Source organism: Zootoca vivipara, chromosome 10, assembly GCF_963506605.1.
Source record: "Zootoca vivipara chromosome 10, rZooViv1.1, whole genome shotgun sequence".
In the NCBI taxonomy this organism is placed as follows: domain Eukaryota; kingdom Metazoa; phylum Chordata; class Lepidosauria; order Squamata; family Lacertidae; genus Zootoca; species Zootoca vivipara.
In genome coordinates, this window is record NC_083285.1 from 3,821,225 (window position 1) to 3,840,431 (window position 19,207).

The following is a 19,207-nucleotide window of genomic DNA, read 5'->3' on the forward strand; positions in this document are numbered from 1 at the left end:
ATGTCTATAGACTCTACAGGTCAAGCATGTCCACTAAATAAAAGAATCATGTTCATCTTCATTCATAACATGCTTGCAAATGCAATTCTGGATTTTGCACACATGAATCTGGCAATTTACCGCAAGCCCAGATAGGCTGTTGTTGTTGTAAGTGCAACTTGAGTCACAAAATATACTATTCTGGAAGCCTAGCAACCCTTGGAGCAGATTCTGTGTCTGAAATAATTTCCTTCCTATCTGCCTTCTGGTGATTTATATTATTTGACAATAACTTAAACTGAAGTAGTGAAAATTATTAGATTTTGGATCTTTCAAAAATGAATGCCAACATTTGATGTTATCTATCATTAGCAACCATAGTTCCCTGTTTACTTGCCCGAAATTGTAATTAGGGGATTTCCTGTCTTATTGCTCTACCTCACTGGTTATCTTTTTGACAGACTTAATCTTCAAAGTCTTGTTTGATTCCTCTCTGGGCTGAATTTTTTTAAAAAAATGTCTTTTGGGTCTCCTGGAAAAACAGCAGTTAAGTCTCCCTGGAGACAACAATTCTGTAGACATATTTCTACATAAAATTATAGATGTTGATTAGTGGGTTCTGTTCAGCAGTAACTGCTAATAACAGAGAAGCCTTTTCTGATTTCCCTTGAGAGGAATTGGTGGAAAGCTGTCACCAAATAATGAGTAATCCCTACTGTGTACAGTTCAAATGGCAATTGACTATCATGTCTGTAGCTGAGTATCCTACAGTTTCCTTTCAATGTTCCTCCACAGGCATCTGCTGGAAATATTACATAATAAGCAGTCCTGCTCCATGTTAATGACAGCTAAGGGCTACAGTGGTATATTTAAATAAATAAAAAAAGTTTGTTCCTCCATACGTGGTATTAAAATTCATCATCTACAAGGTCTCCTGCTAAGAGATAGTGTCTTCAATGGCAGATAACAACAACTATTATTATTATTATTATTAGCAGTAGTAGTTAGCCAATATGTATATTTAAATAGAAGTCAGGCTAGTGATAAATCTGAATTGGACCTTGCAACTCTGCAGAACAAAGCAAAAATCCTATAGGCCATGCAAAGCTCTTGGGACATTATAAAGAAGTCTTTCTCATTCTGTTGCCCTCAGGTGTTTTGGATTACAATTCCCATCATCCCTCAGCATTGGCCACAGTGGCTGGCGCTGATGGGAGTTGTCATGCAAACCACCTGAATGGAACCAGTTTGCAAAAGACTGTTGTAGAGCAGCCATAATACGTTAACAGACTGTAGTGTGGTAAGTACCATATAATATATATATAAAGGTAAAGGGACCCCTGACCATTAGGTCCAGTGGTGACGGACTCTGGGGTTGTGGCGCTCATCTCGCATTATTGGCCGAGGGAGACGGCGTACAGCTTCCAGGTCATGTGGCCAGCATGACAAAGCTGCTTCTGGCAAACCAGAGCAGCACATATATATAAATGCTTTAGACATGCAAACAGATCTATCCAACTTGTCTTTGGCTCCTGAAGCACTTCCCAGTCTGGTGCAAATAATAAAACTGCAGCTCACATTAATAAGCCAAACATATTCACTCAGGGAGCAACATTTTCTTCAATGTGTAAGGTACAAATGTGACTCACCCGGTTTATTTTTAAGCAAATGGAGTTGTAGAAAACCCCATGTGGATTGAGCCTTTCAACTCTCCTGTCAAAACAACTTAATGCTCAGTTACTGCAATGCATGAATACTCAGAAGTAAATGGCAATCACTGTCTCAATAAACAGACCTTGCCTGCCTTCCTCCTTCAACCCATCCTAATTTTTCAAGTTGTGTGCAACCTTTAATCTATCCTGCGATACTAATTTCCTGTTAAACAAAGCCATGAAAAATGGTGACTGTTCTGTAAATGTCGAGATGGGGTCAGAAAGGACGTCATTCTCGGTACCACACGTTTAATTTGGAGCAGTGGAGTTCAAATGCAGCAGAAAGCAGTAAGCGGATTTAGTGAAGTAGTTAGCCAGGCAAATGTATGCCATGAAATCACATGTTCCATGATTTTCTTACACACCAAACCTAGGGAAAATGCTAGGATGATAAGGCTCCGTGGTATTGAAATGTGCCTTTATTCTCACCATTTAATGTTGATTTATTTATTATATAGTTTGGCCTTGGTGTTACCATCCTACAGCTTTTACTACATAAAAGCCAACATTAAGGAAGCACTAACTCAGGCAAAATGTAAGTAGCCGTGACCTTTCTCCAGAATCTGAGTATTGCTGTGTGGTCTGTAGAATGGTTCTCCTGTCCTTTTTCTAATGCAACATTTTTAAAGCCATGAAGCTCCTGTGAAGTTCAGCAGTATTGCCATGAATTCTGTACCCCCAACTCTGCAGCAATGATTGCAAGTCATTGCGTGAGCATGCAAGGTACAAAAGTATTCTACACAAGTAGAATATGTTCTGTTACTCAAATTGCACTGGTCAACCTTTCTCTCTCATCTCCTTGCTTATGTTTCTTAGAGAAGCAATGCTTGGGATATCCTCTGTTGCTGTCTTTTTAAGGGTCTAATAGCTAATGCATTGAATAGTCCATCTCCAAGGTATGAGTTGTGCGTTTTGAAATCTAGCCTAGATTGTGTGCATAGTGTGACTTCGCTGGAACTCATTGTGATTTAGATCAATCTCTGGATCTAGGTTAAATCAGGTTTCCTAAATTTTGGATTGTAGCTGAATTGTTCTGAATGTTTGTGATATGAGTGGATATAATCTGGATTGCGTCTAATGTGGATTCTTTTCTAGTAGACTCAAATGGTTCCTTCAGGTCCTAAGCTGTGTATGGCTTTCAAGCCGTGGAAGCTGGTCCACATGAGTGAATGGGGTGCTGCCTGGCCAGCCTTGCTCTGTCCTAAGCCAGCCCCCACATGCCTGTTCCCCTGTTAGGGGGCAGCACGGCCTGCCAGATGCCTCCTCCTTAGGCTGAGTGTTGCTTCTTGTAGCCACAGCTGCTATCAAGGTGCCAGTGAAGCTCTTTGAATTCTGGTGTGTGTTGCATTTCCAGTGTTTAGTCTCAGTACAAAGCCTATCAGGTGTATTTTGAACTTAGTGCAGTTTCCCTAGGATTCTTCAAAGGGAGCCCTATGTATAACTCTTCTGTCATTTATCCAGGGGGTGTCCTAGGCCAGGGGTCAGCAAACTTTTTCAGCAGGGGGCCGGTCCACTGTTCCTCAGACCTTCTGGGGACGACGACTATATTTTGAAGAAAAAAAATAATGAACGAATTCCTATGCCCCACAAATAACCCAGAGATGCATTTTAAATAAAAGCACACATTCTACACTCACAATAAAAAAAATCACATTGAAACAATTTAAACCAATGCTATAACACATTGCAGGCAGCAGTTAAAACCAGTCATGTAAAAATTTCATAAAACTATCAGCCCAAAGCTTGGATGAAATAAGATGCAGGTAGAAGAAGCCTAAACAATATGTGTCTTGCAGTCTCATGCAGGCGAGAAAACCAGGTTGTTTTAGCTTCCTTAAGGTTGTAGTTAGTACATGACTGATGACTGTGTTTGGCTTGGCAAGTCACACATTATCCTCACCTAATTTAGGACTTTGGGTCTGACTTTTACTTAGCAGTCATCTATCTTCCTACATTGCAATCTTTTGAATGTCCCTTGTAGTAAGTATTTCTGCATTCCTATTCACATAGAAAAACAGCAGCAAAATGCCCCCTAATAGCTGCTCCCTATTATGTAAGAATAAACCATGTGTTGCTGCCAAGCTGAAAGCTAGTCTTAAAGCTGTTTCATAGATATGTGATAAATATATGCTTTTTGCAACACAGCACATTGCATGATTCACTTCTGAACTTGGGAGCAGTCTGTAAAATCTTGAGTGCAAGATCAATAATTCTGGGCAAAATTTCTTAGGAGCCCCCTGAGTCAATATTTCCATTACACAGATCCTCGAAATAGGTGCATTATATAGAAGGTGCATGAAAGTAAGTGTTGAAAAAAGACATGGGTTGAAGTTTTCAGAGATGTTTGTCTTTTCTCCAGAGTACAGCTGTAGAGAAAATGAACCTTTGATCTCTCTTTATGCCACAATATTTTTATTCAAGGGGCTGGTTGAATAAAATATTGGTTTGTGACCCCTTTTGCTTTACCCTGTTTTTTCTGTTTCCCTGCCTTCTCCTTCTGATGGATTATCACAGTCCCAAAGGGCAAGTATATTCTTGTTGCTCACTTTCCCCTCTGTTTACTGTTGCTCATATTGTCTGCTTCTATTTCCATTCCTCCTGAATGTTCTCCTTTGTGTCCTAAATATTGGAGCTTCTCCCATGCCAGTTGAGTATTAGAAAGACAGAGAAGGAAAAATGATGTATTTTCCACAATATGCTTTTCTATTCATGTTGTTCTTTCACCCTTATTTATTTGACTCTGTCACCTCCCAGTCCATAGAGAAAATCAGGACACCTCCCCCCCTGCAAAAAACACCTGTGCTTTCAATAACTCTGACTTCAATTTATGCTAAGTAAAATATTTTAACCTTGGTACAGTTTACATCTTGTTTTCATCTTGGCATTCTAACTTCTTGAACTTCAGCTACCATGTTGTCAGACAATGCAACTCAATAATGTGCTAGCTTTAACTTGCACCAATTATTATAGTGTTCCATTTTTTCATTCGGAAAAACTTTCTGACAGTAAGAGCTGTTCAGCAGTGGAACAGACTCCCACGAGAGGCGGTGGACTCTCCTTCCTTGGAGGTTTCTAAGCAGAGGTTGGATGGCCACCTGTCATAGATGCTTTAGCTGAGATTCCTGTGTTGCAGGGAGTTGGACTAGATGACCCTTGGGGTCCCTTCCAACTCTAAGATTCTATGATTTCATGTTGCTGTTTTATGATAAGTGAAGGGGAATTAGCCAGGGGAAACATTACTGACATCTGGATGCTAACCATCTGATGTCTGCAAGGGTTGCCCTAATACCTTAATGTTTTGTAACTGTTCGCCAGTGTTTTTCTTGATGCATCCCATTACATATTTGGGATGTAACTATATCTCAACTGAGATTGATTAGGTTGAGCACGGGCATCGGCTTGCATCCCCAACTAGGCTCTCCCCTCCTTGGAGACTCGTCACACACCAGATTCGGTGCTTTCATTGTGCTTACTTTAAACCAGTTTTTCATTATGCACAAGATTAAACCACACTTTCACATTCTTGGCTTGAGAGATGGGCAGGGCCGTCTTAAGGTCATCGGGCGCCCCCCCCTCTTTTTTAAAAAGGAAAACTCTTACCTGGCGTGCCAGGCGGCGGGAGCCTCACGGCGGCCCCCGCACCTCACAGCAGGGCTGCGCTGTGCTGGAGGCTGCCTGCCTGTCCGATGCCGCCGGATTGAGTGGGGGAGGGGGCGTGCTCCGCACGGCCTTCCTCCCTTCTCCCAGCGGAGCGGGGTGCCTGGGCAGGACGGGCCACGCCGGGTTCCTTCCCGCCAACAGGGCGCTGCGTTTCATTGGTAGAGGTGTTGCCATGTGGCGTCACCTCTGCCAATGAAACACAACGCCGGGGTGAGGGATGATCGTGGCGCTGCAGAGCGGAACAGGGTCCTAGTGCCCCTGTTCCGCTCGCTTCCCTCCCTGCTCTCACGGTGCGGCTGGTGGAGGGAAAAGGGAGGCCACCGTGAAGCTCCCCCACTTGCTGGGGCTCCCCTCAGCGCCCCTCAGCGCCCCCTGATCGCCCAGGCGCCATGGTGCATTGCACCACTAGAGTCAATGGGCGAGCCAGGCCTGGAGATGGGCGAAGAGGGAGCATGTGGTAATAACTCCTTCCTGGCTTCATAAACTATGGTTTGTTTGGCTGGCCTTACCATTCTGCAACATTGTTTTCTCACCTTTTTAAAAGCAGTATTTAAAAAGTCAGAATCTTGTGAAATTCGTTAATGTTACCGTGATGTACAGTACTCTCTAACTCTAGAGCCATGATTCCAAGTCATTGTGTGAGCTTGCAAGGTACAAAGAGTACTCTAAACAAGTAGAATATGTTCTGTTACTCTAGTTGCACTGGTAAAACTTTTCTCCCTCATCTCCTTGCTTACGTTACCTAGAGACACAGTGCTTTGGGTATCCTCTATTGCAGTGTTTCCCAACTTTTAGGTTATCCAGTGGGTTTTGGACTACAACTCCCATCATCCCTAGCTAGCAAGACCAGTAGTCAGGGATGATGGGAATTGCAGTCTGAAAACAGCTAGACATCCAAGGTTGGGAAACACTGCTCTATTGCTTTGGGTATCCTCTATTTAAGGAAGCAATAGCTTATGCTTTGAATAGCCCACCTGCAAGGTAGTTGTGTATTCTGGAATTTAGCAAAGATTTTATGCAACATATGATGTAGTAGTTCAACTTGCTTAGGTTTGTGTGGTAGTTTAATTGTTCTGAATGCTTCATGCAGTGTGTGATATGAGCGGACGTAAATTGGATTGTGCCCTTATTGGATTTTGTTCAAGTTGTCGTTAAAGTGAGAAGCAAAAAATGAGAAAAGGAAAGAATGTGCCAGCATAAGAATACAAAAAAGAAAAAAGAAACCCTTTAAGGAACACCAAAGTATAATTTATTCAACCTGGACTGAATAAATCTGAATAAATCATATTTGTGTTTGCCTTGAGGAATGAGAGGGAATCATAACTATCTTCCAATATTACATCTGAGTCTGTACTGTTAGCAACCCAGCACTACAGAGATCTGCCTGATCTCTGTTGGGAAGGAATTCTATATGTCAAATTTCTGCCCATACTTACAGGCAAGCCTAGGAAATTTGTAATTATTGTGGTCTGCTGCAGGCAGGAAAAACAGGTAGTTTTAACCTCCTGAGGGCTGTAGAATGTGAGGGATGACTGTATTTCGCTTGGCAGGCTGACTTTAGGACTTTGGGTCTGACTTTTACTTAGCAGTCATCTGTCTTGCTGATAACTTCCTACATTGCAATCTTTTGTATGTCCCTTGTAGTAAGTACTGTGTGCAACTGTGCATTCCTATTCATATTGGAGGGGGGGGGAATGCTCCAGGGAGCAGCAAAATACATCAGATAGCTGTTCCATATTATGTATGAATTAACCGTGTGTTGCTGTCAGCTCAAAACTAGTTTTCAAGTTGTTTTATACATACGTGATGGATATACAGTATATATATTTTTGTGGCCCAGCATATTGCATAATTTATTTCTGGACTTCCTGAACTTGGAAGCAGTCTGTAAAATTCTTGAGTGCAAGATCAATGATTCTGGGCAAAATTTCTTAGGGGCCCCCTGAGTCAATATTTCCATTACACAGATCCTTGAAATAGCTGCATTATATAGAAGGTACATGAAAGAAAGTGTTAACAAGACATGGGTTGAAGTCTTCAGAGATGTTTGTCTTTTCTCCAGAGAAAGCTGTAGAGAAAATGAACCTTTGATCTCGCTTTATGCCACAATATTTTTATTCAAGGGGCTGGTTGAATAAAATATTGGTTTGTGACCCCTTTTTGCTTTACCCTGTTTTTTCTGTTTCCCTGCCTTCTCCTTCTGATGGATTATCACAGTCCCAAAGGGCAAGTATATTCTTGTTGCTCACTTTCCCCTCTGTTTACTGTGGCTCATATTGTCTGCTTCTATTTCCATTCCTCCTGAATGTTCTCCTTTGTATCCTTGATCTCAGGCCAAAAAGTAGGCAAGTCTACCTGAGAGTAAGTACTATAAGCGGGGCACCACCACCCGGAAAGCTCTTTCCTCAGTTGTCCCCCAGTGAGAGCATCCAAACCTGAATCTCCAAAGATGACAAGGTGTACAGAGACCTTAATGTGGGAACAGGTGTTCATTCGGGTCTCAGGCTATGTGGAGGCTGGTCGACTTGAGTTAATGTGGCTCTCACTGCCCCACCAGCCTCACCTGTCCTGAGGCAGCACCCAAATGCTTGCCTTACATCCAGCCCAGGGGGCGGCTCTCCTTGTCTGCTGCCTCCTTCATAGTCTCAGTGTTGCCCCTTGTAGAACTTAGCAAGGAGGAAGATGAGGAGGGAACTAGAATCAGTTGACTCTGCCTGCTGTGGGCTTGCACTTGTCCTGCTGTTGGTCTCCCTGCCTTTTGCTCTACCAGTCCCAATGGGCACCAGAAACTACTGCTTCCAAGATGCTGCAGAAGCTCTATGCACTCCATTGTGTGCTACGTTCCCACTGTTTGGTCTCAGTTTGTAGCCTATTGGGCGCACTTTGAATTTACTGCAGTTCCCCCAACGGTCTTCATAGTCTTCTATCACTTATTCACAGGAAGGCTAAGCAGCAGCTCTGGCTTGCCTCTTCACTGCTGCTGCTTTCCTACAAATTTCCACGCAGTTGGCAATCCTTTTCTAGCTGCTCTGTTTGTTTGTCTCAAGCTTATAGCCCATCCTTTCTCCCCCCAAAGGGAGCTCAGGGCAGTTCATAATAACAAAAGTACGTAGAAAGGATTTAAAGCAGGGGTATAATGGATTGCAGAGAGCAGTTAAAAGCAATCATGTTAGAACTTCATAAAACCATTGGATGAAAGCTTAGATAAAATAAGGAAGTCTTTGCCTATTTTCAGAACACAGGTGGGGCAAGCCTATACAATTTGTGACCTGGTGGTCTCACACAGGCAGGTTGAACCTACTTCAGGACATGAGTGATGGAAGTGTTTGGCTTGGCAGGTCACACATTGTAGACATACCGGTACCTGCCAAGTTGCTGTCAGAGAAATAAGGGGCCGGGCTGGAAATAGCAGACCGGAAGTAGCGCTGCCGCCATTTTGGAACTGGGCAGAGCATGCTCAGAAGTGACTTTTGATGCTGCTTTGCCCAGTTCCAAAATGGCCGCCGCGCCAGAAGTCGCACTGCAGCCATTTTGGAATTGGGCAGAGCAGCATCAAAAGTCTCTTCTGAACATGCTCCGCCCAGTTCCAAAATGGCCGTCGCGCCAGAATAAACCGGGAAAAAACTAAAAAATCCGTTTTTTCAGCTAGGAACAGCTGGAAAAACGGGGATTTCCCGGGGAAAACGGGAGACTTGGCAGCTATGATTGTAGAGGTCTGCTTTGGTTCTTAAGAGTCTATCTAACCTTCTCTTAGCAGTCTTCCGTCTTGCTGCATTGACATCTTTTGTACGTCCCTTGTAGCATTGTGCGCGTTCTCCATGTCTTATGCTGGTCACATAGGAAAGCTGCTCCAGGGAGCAGTGAAATGGCCCCAATAGCTGCTCCACATAATGTACGATTGACCCTTTGTTGTTGCCAGCTCAAGCTGTTTTGTAGTTATATGATGGATATACGTTGACAAAAGACGTGTTCAAGTCTTCAGAGATGTTTGTCTTTTCTCCAGTGTACAGCTGTAGAGAAAATGAACCTTTGATCTCGTTTCATGCCACAATATTTTTATTCAAGGGGCTGGTTGAATAAAATATTGGTTTGTGACCCCTATTGCTTTACCCTGTTTTTTCTGTTTCCTTGCCTCTTTCTGATGGATTATAACAGTCCAAAATGGCAAGTATATTCTTGTTGCTCAATTTCCCTCTATTTACTGTTGCTTATACATGTTGTCTGCTTCTATTTCCATTCCTCCTGGATGTTCTCCTTTGTGTCCTTCATCTTGGGGCTTCTCCCATGACAAAAAAAAAAAAAAAAAGATAGGGAAGGGAATATGATGTATTTTTTCCTCACATGTTCTAAATTGTTTCTTTTTTTTCTCCTTGCTTCTTTGACCCTGTCACCTCTCAGTTTATTAAGAAACTCAGATTAACACCTCACCCCAAATTTGTGTTTTCAAGAACTCTGAAATGAATTTATGCTAAGTAAAATATTTTACCTGTGGCACATTTTACAAGCCCTTTTGGTTTGCATCTTGACATCCCCATGGCTTCAGCTTTAGTTGCCATATGGTCATGCTTAGCAGGTCAATACTGTGCCAGCTTTACCTTGCACCAATTATTGCAGTATTTCAGGCTGCGTTGCTGCTATTTAATGATAAATACATGAATCTCTCTTTTAATGTGAAAATGTGGATGGTGGGGTAATATTGATTGTCTTTGCTGCTTCCATAGTGCTTACTTTAAGCCAGTTTTCCAGATTTGCACATCCATATTAAACCACAATTTCACATTTTAGACATGCAAGGAGAAACACAGGGTGAGGCAGAGTGGGAGTATGTATGTGGTCACAATGCTCTTTCCCAGCTTAATAACTTTAGCTTGTTAAGCTGGAGCCATTGTTTGAATTGTCCTATGAACCGAGTGCTTTAAAAATGTTGAAATCCACTGCATTTACTTACTTAGTTTTGCTTATAAAAGATTCTGACACTGCATTTTCATCTTTATAGTTACGGAAACTCTGAAGCTAGATCGCTTTGATGAATTCGGCTACACCTTTTTAGCACCAAGGTTGGTCATTTCCCTGTTCTGCATACCCAAATGATACATAACAAGTCTCGACTAACAAATGATGATGATGATGATAATAATAATTAATAATAAACAACATCATAATAATTTATTTCTTATACCCAACCCATCTGCTGGATTTCCCCAACCACTCTGGGCAGTTTCCAACAGAAATGCAACAACAACAACAACTATAATAAAATAAATTGGATCTAGACCAAGTTAGTTGAACTTCAGTCCCATTGATTTCAAAAAGAACTAAATCGTGCCTAACTTGTTCTGTTGACTTCTGTTAGACTTTAGTCCTAACTAATTTAGTGAAGATTCAGCCCACTTTATTTATAGATGATCTCATCTTATACTAATAGCAGTCTGAAGTCTTCCAATGTTCACACTTACATAGCCAAAACGACAGCACCAACCCTCAAGATGGTGGCATTAGCAGACTCATAGTGACCCCAAAGTTTGCAGAAATACAAACAGTATTCAGGAGGGAAAGCAAAGGAAATGTGGGGTTCTTTTGAGAGGGGGAAAACTGACCAGCAGGTGGGAGGGGTAAGGGAATGGAGTCATTAGAAAAGGCGCATGGAGAAAAAGATATGTAGATACAAAATGGTAGAAAGAACCACTCATTCTCCTGATTGTTTATTACATTTATATCCCACCTTTCCTCCAAGGGACTCAAGGGGTGTATTTTGTTCATAGCCCCCTCCTCCCACCCCATTTTATCATAACAACAATCCTGGGGATCAGTTAGGCTAAGAGTATAGTGACGGGCCCAAGGTCACTCAGCTTAATAGCTTCAACTAAGATAGCTTAGTCAAGATTTCAATTCCAGTTTGCCTGCTCCTAGTGTAGTACTCTAACCGCTTTACTACAAGTTCCATCTGCTGAAATTCCATCTTCTACACAGTTGTTAAAACAGCAGCCTCTTAACCTAATGTTCAACAGACATTGTATGCTGACTATTGGGGAGGGGGGAGAGATGAGAGAAAACTGGATCACAGAGGGAGAACAGAATGGAGCATTTGACCCATGACACCTCAGTTCTCTTGAGTGCTGCTGATCCCTCTGTAGCCAAAACCTCACCACCTTTACACAGGAAAATATCTGGTGGCTTGGGAGCTCCCAGGGTTTGTAGAGGTACAAAAAGATTATGAAAAAGACACATCGGCACACACAGCCAAAGCACCCCAGTGAGGGCTGAGCATGCGGGTGGAAGCTGTAAGTAGTTGCTCTTGTTGAACCATTGGGAGTCAGAATTCTTGCTGAGTGCGGGCACAAAACCCTGTTTCTATGCACCTATAATTGTATGTGCATCCATTTATATAATCAAAAATAGCCTACCAAAATGCATTATGTTGTTTAAGATTGGTTGCAGAAATGTATAACTTTGGTAAAATGTCATATTTAAATGTTCATATTAGGAGAAGTGTACTTTAAGTGTACTTTAAAATGCTGAGGATCTTTTGTGAGGGTTTTTTAATGTTGCGTAGTTTTCTGTTTTATATTATAAACCGCCCCACAGTCCTCAGATCCTCAGGGCAGTATAGAAATTTAATAAAGAAATAAACATAAATGAATTTTTAAAAATATATCGCAAACCTACACAGAAATATGACAAACTTTACTTATGTTTGGAACTTGAGAAACTGAAGCTGATGGATTCATCCATTCCTATATCAAGGCTGGTCATTCAGAGTGAAAACGCTCTAATCTTGTGTTTCCTTGCTTATAGCATTTAACTTTCCCTAATTTTATGCATAACATAATTTTTCCATTTGTATCACTGTTGTCAAAGTGATACACTGCAGACTGCAGGCAAGTACTTCTACATGATATGCTACTAAATGACACGTTGCTACCAAATGCTAGGTAAATCATTGTTTACTGTTCTCTGATTAGCCAGGATACCTGCAAACCCAAACCAGCTCAGCCAGAAATTTGTTTGTTTGTTTGTTTGCCTTACTTCATGGATTAAAAGCAATATTTTAAAAATCTGTTTTCTTTTTCTAGAGACTACTGTGGGCCTGTGAAAATAACTGACAACAACACTGCATTTCTTCTGAATTTCAGTGAATTTATAGATCGATACACCCCCCAAAATCCTTCATGTAAGCCTTACTTTCTCATTAAATGAAACTGCTTGCAGAAGATGACAATATAAATGCAGCAATTGGTTCCAAAGAAGAAATGTTGATGTGATCACCCTTTTCCCCAAAATTACATATAGTACCAGATCTGTTTATTGGGTTTTTGTATGCAAGATTCCAGAGTTTCATCCAGTTCATAAGGTTGCTATGTGAAGATAAAAACTGTTCTGACCTTCTTACATGAAGGGCATTTCAAAACACAATACTTTTTAAAACTTAGCTGGCCTTTTGATTTTAGAATTTTCTGTCATTGCAGCAACCAATGCCAAACTGTACAGATTTAAAATCAGTTGAAATCTGAGTTCATTTTTATTATGGGGTGTGGTCATAGTGTGGGGAAGGATCATAACTAAGCACTAGAGTCAAGCTGTGCTTTCAAAAGGTCTCCGTTTCAATCCCTCCATATCTCCCAAGTGCAGCTGAAAATGACCCCTCCTTGCTGAAACCCTAGAGAGCCACTTCAAGTGAGTGTAAGCAGGTTCTGAACTGTATGGACCAATGGTCTGACTTGGCAGCTACCTGTGATCTTAATTAATCTTTGGCTTGTTTCCTTTGATAGGTAATGATATGGTTATGAGAGCTTTGCTGGATGCAGGATTTACAAGTGAACTTGTTCAGAATTACTGGAGTAAGCAGGACCCGTGAGTGTTATTTTCCTCCCCCCAACCAAGCAATATGGCTATTTCTGGGGGTTTTAATGGTGTATTAAAATAATACTGGATCATTTCTGATAATTAGAGCACACAAGGAACACACACGGCATTAAGTATATGAAAATGCAAACATTTGTGCATAGAATATTACAAGGGCTAGCAATCATTCCAAATTCAGTTCAGTTCAAATATTTCTGTCTCTCTTTTCTTCCTCCCACAGTGAGGGGATTACAGCACGATTTGTAGCTACGGATGGAGGCATCACTAGAGTGTATCCCAAAAGGTAAGGGTCTGTTTCTTTCTAAGAAATACAACAGAGACACTGGCAAAATCAATTTCTTAAGCATGCCTTTAAAAAAATCATTTTATTATAAATATCAATACAATATATACTTAACATTACATTACATATATTACATACAACACATACCTCACCTAATTTCTTAAGCACGCCTAATTCGGGGTTGGATAGTGGCTGAAGTTCTTGCAAGCCCCCATTGATATTGTCACTTGGTAATGGAATATTAAAGTGAGAGTCTTCACAACAAATATATTGTATACCCCAAATATATATTCTGACCCACAGGGAGGAAACAGAGGGTGGTACTCGGAATCAGTGTCCATGCCCTAGGTTTGATTCCCATACCCAGATATTGAAAATAATATGCCCTTGATCGGCATATTATAAAGTTGTAATTCTCATAAATTACAGTACAGTAGATACATTTTGAACAAACTGTGTTTTTCATATTTTGAAATCCAGTTACTGTACAAGACAAAATATAACAGGGACAGATTGTGCTGAATCATCCTTATATTGGACAGATCCAGTGAGCTTCCTCAGAACATAGCCTGTGGAACTGAAAAAGAAAACAAAGGCAGACACAAATCCTTTATCACTAACTTTTTTTTAAAAAAGTACCTCGATTTCAAAAGTGGTTTGTTGCTGGCGTTGAAAGGCTGCTATTCAAGAAACATAAGCTCAAATTCCGTTTGGGCATGTGGAATTAGTTGAGCACTTGGCTCATGTCTGTAACCAGTTTCAGGTTTTCACAGAATTTCAGAGTTAGAAATCAGAATAGGGTTGTGGAGATCCCAAACTTAATAATGGGATTTCCCAAATTGCTCGTTGTCTCCTGTAGATGGTTGGATTTTGACTGGAGATTAAATAGGAGACATAGCTCATGGACCTGAGACTTCTTCTTGTCTAGTATTGTTGGAGCAAGCCATTTTCTGTAATTTGAACATATTCAGAGAGCTATATTATTACAATAAGCCATATTTTAAGGTTTTCAGTAACATTAACAAACAGTACAATCCTACAGTCTAGTCAGAAGTAAATCTCGTTAATTTCAATGGGCCTTACTCCCAAATAAATGGTCTTGGATTGCAGTGGAAAGAACCCAGTGGTGGAAAGCCTGAGACTCTCCCGATGCTGCTATTTTAACTCCCATCAGCCCCGGCCAGCAGGGTCAGTGGTCAGGTGGTGAATGTGACTTTCCTGTGAGTAAGCCCCATTGAATTCTGTGGAGCTTCCTTCAAGTTAGGCATGCACAGGATAAGAAAATATGTGAGAATTAAGACAAAAAGCTGACATTAATGTCTCATGTTCAGTGCAGGAGAATATTGGACAGAAAATCCTGAAACCTACGAAGAAAGCTTCTACAAAAGGAGCTTAGATAATGAAAACTACATCTTCACAGCTCCCTTCTATAACAGTAAGTCACTGGGCACCCAGAATTATCTTGTTAAACTCCAGATACAGTACGGTCTATCCATATTACACAACTATGGAATGTTGAAGACATCTGGAAGAGTATACATAATGGCTATGAAGATTACCATATAGCAATTATGCATGTCTGTTTCTCAAAAGTTTTAGCTAAAACTCAGGAAATGTTGCCAAAGGATTTGTAGGAAGCTGAGTTGAGTCAGTGAAGCATGACCCTGACTTCCATAGTTAGGTTATGGCTTCCTCTGGTGCAAAGATTTTCATTCAAGAGCACAATCCTGGGAGGCTTTTATAGAATCATAGAATTGTAGTCTTGGAAGGGACCCAGAGAATCATCTAGTCCAACCCCCAGCAGTGCAGAAATATCCAACTGGCTCATACAGGAATCGGAACGCACAACCTTGGCTTTAACCAACTGAGCCACCTATTCAGGGTGAACTGCAAACAGGCATAACCTAATCTGCAAACAGATACAACCCAATTCATTTGGTTTCTCTGACACCCCAAGACTGTTTCATAGTCATCTATTAAATTGTTGGGTTTCCTTCCTTCCTTTCTCTCAGGAAGTGTATCTGAAGATGGCATTATGGTCAGCAAGGCTGTGAAAATAACCGTCAATGGAAAACTTCTGAAACCTGCAGGTGGGAAGCAATAATATTGACATTTCTTGACTGTCGTTATTGGACGTACTTGTAAGTCTCTTTGACCATGCTAAAATTCCCACAGATGTCTGAATAAAACTGTTTATTAGTTTTACCCTTTTGAGGTAAGATGAACAAAAGAGTACTGGTAAGACAGTTGCAAGCAGGGGCGTACCCAGGATCAAAACTAGGGGGGGGGGAAGCCATGGTCATTCAGGGGCAGGGCCAAGGCACGGGAGGGGAGGGACCACAAAGTGGGAATGTGGGCGGGGCCACAGGGCCAGTGGGCCCGACGACACTGCGGCGGTGGCTGCAGTCGCTAAATGAACCCCCTAAACTCTCTCACACAAAATTCCCCTGCTCTGAAGACGCCGCTCCCATCCATTTATGGCCTAACTACCCCCCTGAAAAACCCCTTTGGGCCCCGCTTTCCCTTCTCCAGGTCCCCCCGAAGCCTTGCCAGTTCCCACCCTATATATCTGGGAAGGGGAAGGGGCTCAGAGGTCTGCTAGTCGTGGGGGGCCATTCCCCGTGGCCTTGGAGGATACCGGGGACCCCCCCCGCCAAGCTGAGATCCTCAAAGAAGAAGAAGCTGCCACCACCGCCTCCCCATCGCGAGGGAGCAAAAGATGTGAAAGGTGGGGTGGCGCAGGCGAGCGAGCCCCCCCCAGCTGTGACCCTACGGCGGCAGCAGCGGCTCCCCCGCCTTCAACGCCCCTCTCTCGGCAGGGGCAGTGAGGGAGAGCGGCTGGGGGGGGGCTCATTGTAAAGAAGGAAACAGCAGCCAATGCCCGGAGAGGGCAATGCACGCAGGGAGAGTGGAGAGCTGTGCCTCGCCCCAAGGCAGCTCCTTTCCTACTGCCCGGGGTGGGTGGCAGCGAGGAAGGGTCGCTGCTGCTGGGCTACTCCTGCCGCCGGCAATCCGGCGCAAACGCCCCCACACAGCTTCCTTGCAGCAGCTGCGACCACCGCCTTCGGGCGCCGCCCCCCACTCCCCCTTTGCTGGCTTCTGCTGCTTCTGCCCGCTGAGGCTGAACTGGCTCCTGTCGGTGCACTTCCTCTCCCGGCCCAGGAGGAGTCTCAGTAGCAACTCCTAACTCGGGGGGGGTGGGGGGGTAGGTAGGGGTGCGGAAGGGGGGAAAGGGGGTGATTCCCAGCCCGTGGCGCCGACGATCGCAGTGCAGCCTACTGGGAGGTAGAGCGCGGCAGCGGCTGCAACCAATGCAGGCAGCCGCGTCTCCTTCGCTTGCCAGCCCAGCAGAACTCTTAGGCAGGAGAGGTTGCCGCCTGGCAGGGCTTTCCATTGGGAGGCGCGAAGGCTTTAGTGGGTGGGGATTGGTGCAAATGTAGGCACGGCGGGCTGATAGGAGGAGCCGCCACCGAGGAGCCATGGCACCAGCAACATTTTCTCCCCCCCCCCTCCCCTCCCGTGTCAACAAGCAGGGCGCCTGCTCTGGGTATTTGCTTCCCTAGTCGGGTCCGCGGTTTGGCCTTCTGGGGGGCAGCTGCCCCCCTGCCCCATGCTGGGTACCCCCATGCAAGCACTCTTGAATGAAACTGATTGCCTTCTCCAATTTCAATTGGAGTTCGGACCTGATTATGAGACTAAATTGGTCTTGGTTGCCCTGATGGATGACCTTTATTGGGAGAAGAATGGAGGGATGCAACACTTATTCTTTCTTGGTCTTTCGGTGGCAGTTGAAATCAGTGACCATGTATCCTCCTTAACTGACTGATTTCCCTTATATATTGTGCATTCCCTGTTAGTTGTTGGAGTAAAAATCAATGTGACCAACTGGATGGAGAATTTCACCAGAATCACTACAAAGAATCAGTTACAGGTAGGTAGCCGTGTTGGTCTGAGTCGAAGCAAAATAATAAAAAAATTCCTTCAGTAGCACCTTAAAGACCAACTAAGTTTTTATTTTGGTATGAGCTTTCGTGTGCATGCACACTTCTTCAGATACCGTGTCTGAAGAAGTGTGCATGCACACGAAAGCTCATACCAAAATAAAAACTTAGTTGGTCTTTAAGGTGCTACTGAAGGAATTTTTTTATTTTACAAAGAATCAGGTAAGGAACTTGTAGCGTTTCTTTTGAGCATCAATGTGAATACTTCAACTTACATCTAGGATTGTTTTATTGTGTGCTCCTGCGCTACAGCTCAGTATCCAATTGGAAATATTGATTCGAACATTCATACATAAATAAATGGGCAGAAGTTATGCAGTGATATAATTGTTACCAATATCCAATAGTGTAACATCGAGTGCCTTCGATTGCTTATCATGCTGAGTAGAGAAGGCCTAAACAGAGTCCTGCTTTATCCCACCACTGCTTGTCCTTCCACCTTTCCCTCCTTTCCAAGCACCCTCAAATGTACCTAGGGTGGGAGAAGAGGGAATAAAGGGGGAATGAGGTGAAGAAAGGGATGTGTGGGCAAGAGTAGTAAATCTGGGAATGGGGCGAGTTACCTACCAGATTTGTCAAGAATCCATCTTCCTAATTATTTTTTCGAGCATTTCATTGGAAGTCTGGTTATTCAGAAATTGCAGAACTAATACTTTTGCCTGATTTTGACCATTTTACTTTATGTTGGATAAGTGTGCATCTTCTTGGTTCTTGGAAATATTGTCCTGAGATTTTTGTGGTCTTGCAACAGCACTTAACGCAAGCTGTTGAACAGCAGTGGTGAATTTTGACAAATGTAAATATTCTGCCCAAATACTTGACATTTGACCTGGCTACAAAAGCAGCATGAGCACAACTCTAGTTTGAATATTATTACTCTTTGTTTAAGAACAGGTTTCACATGTTGCGTTATATGTCTCTTTTTCAGTGCAAAAGTGAACTGTGTGGATGTGAAAAGAACAGTCGGGTAAGAATGTGTTAATTAATAAATCGTTTGTAGATCCTGAAGACATGTTTGTGGGTAATGCCTCTACAGGGTAGACTCCTTGCCACATCCTGGCCTATCTTATAGGATTGTTTTAAGGATGACATATTTGCTTTGAAGCACAAAGACACTATGTCAATGATAAGCATTATGTTACTACTAGTCATGAAGCCCGTTAAATTAACGGGTGCTAGAACAGACCTGTTGCTCTAGCAACCATGGGGACATGCGCAGAGCTGACATTGCTCGCCCGCCGCCACTTGCAATGGCTGCTGCCGCTTAGAAGTAAGTCCACGCGAGAAGTAAACAGCCTTGCGAGTGCGCCTGTGTGGAGACAGAGCTCGTTCGCAAGCACGGGGCTATCTCGCGTGTCCTCTGGATTCTCTCGCGAGAGCTGCTCCGAACGCCGAGAGGCTGAGCTCCTTACGCGCCAGCCAATGCGCTCCGTCTCTGTGCTCCAAGTCCCAATGGCTGTCCGTGGGGCACATGCGCAGTAGCGCAATGGCACGGGCACAGGGACTGGACGCAGAGACACTTGCACTTTATTATATAGGATTATCCATCACTGGGATACCTCAATCAGCAGAGCATGAGCAGTGCTATTTTTCTAGAAAAAGAGGTGTTGGAACATATACTGAACCCCTTGTACTGTTATAATGGCAATGGTGCCCACCTGAGAGGTGTCGGAACTGAGTTCTGGTGAGTTCCAGCTGGAAAAAGCCCC

At 43.1% G+C, this 19,207-nt stretch overlaps 1 protein-coding gene across 3 annotated transcripts in view; it reads left to right on the forward strand.

Annotated features, from left to right (window-relative positions):
• CACNA2D1 (calcium voltage-gated channel auxiliary subunit alpha2delta 1) overlaps nucleotides 1–19,207 on the forward strand; it is a 412,878-nt gene that overhangs the window by 365,165 nt on the left and 28,506 nt on the right. For all 3 annotated transcript variants that reach the window (XM_035127294.2, XM_035127296.2, XM_060279497.1), the window contains 9 exons: nucleotides 2,150–2,226; nucleotides 10,348–10,408; nucleotides 12,425–12,522; nucleotides 13,121–13,202; nucleotides 13,435–13,497; nucleotides 14,829–14,932; nucleotides 15,510–15,587; nucleotides 17,355–17,428; nucleotides 18,427–18,465. In XM_035127294.2, coding sequence (XP_034983185.1) covers nucleotides 2,150–2,226; nucleotides 10,348–10,408; nucleotides 12,425–12,522; nucleotides 13,121–13,202; nucleotides 13,435–13,497; nucleotides 14,829–14,932; nucleotides 15,510–15,587; nucleotides 17,355–17,428; nucleotides 18,427–18,465 — 676 coding nt within the window. The remainder of the gene's footprint in view (nucleotides 1–2,149; nucleotides 2,227–10,347; nucleotides 10,409–12,424; nucleotides 12,523–13,120; nucleotides 13,203–13,434; nucleotides 13,498–14,828; nucleotides 14,933–15,509; nucleotides 15,588–17,354; nucleotides 17,429–18,426; nucleotides 18,466–19,207) is intronic.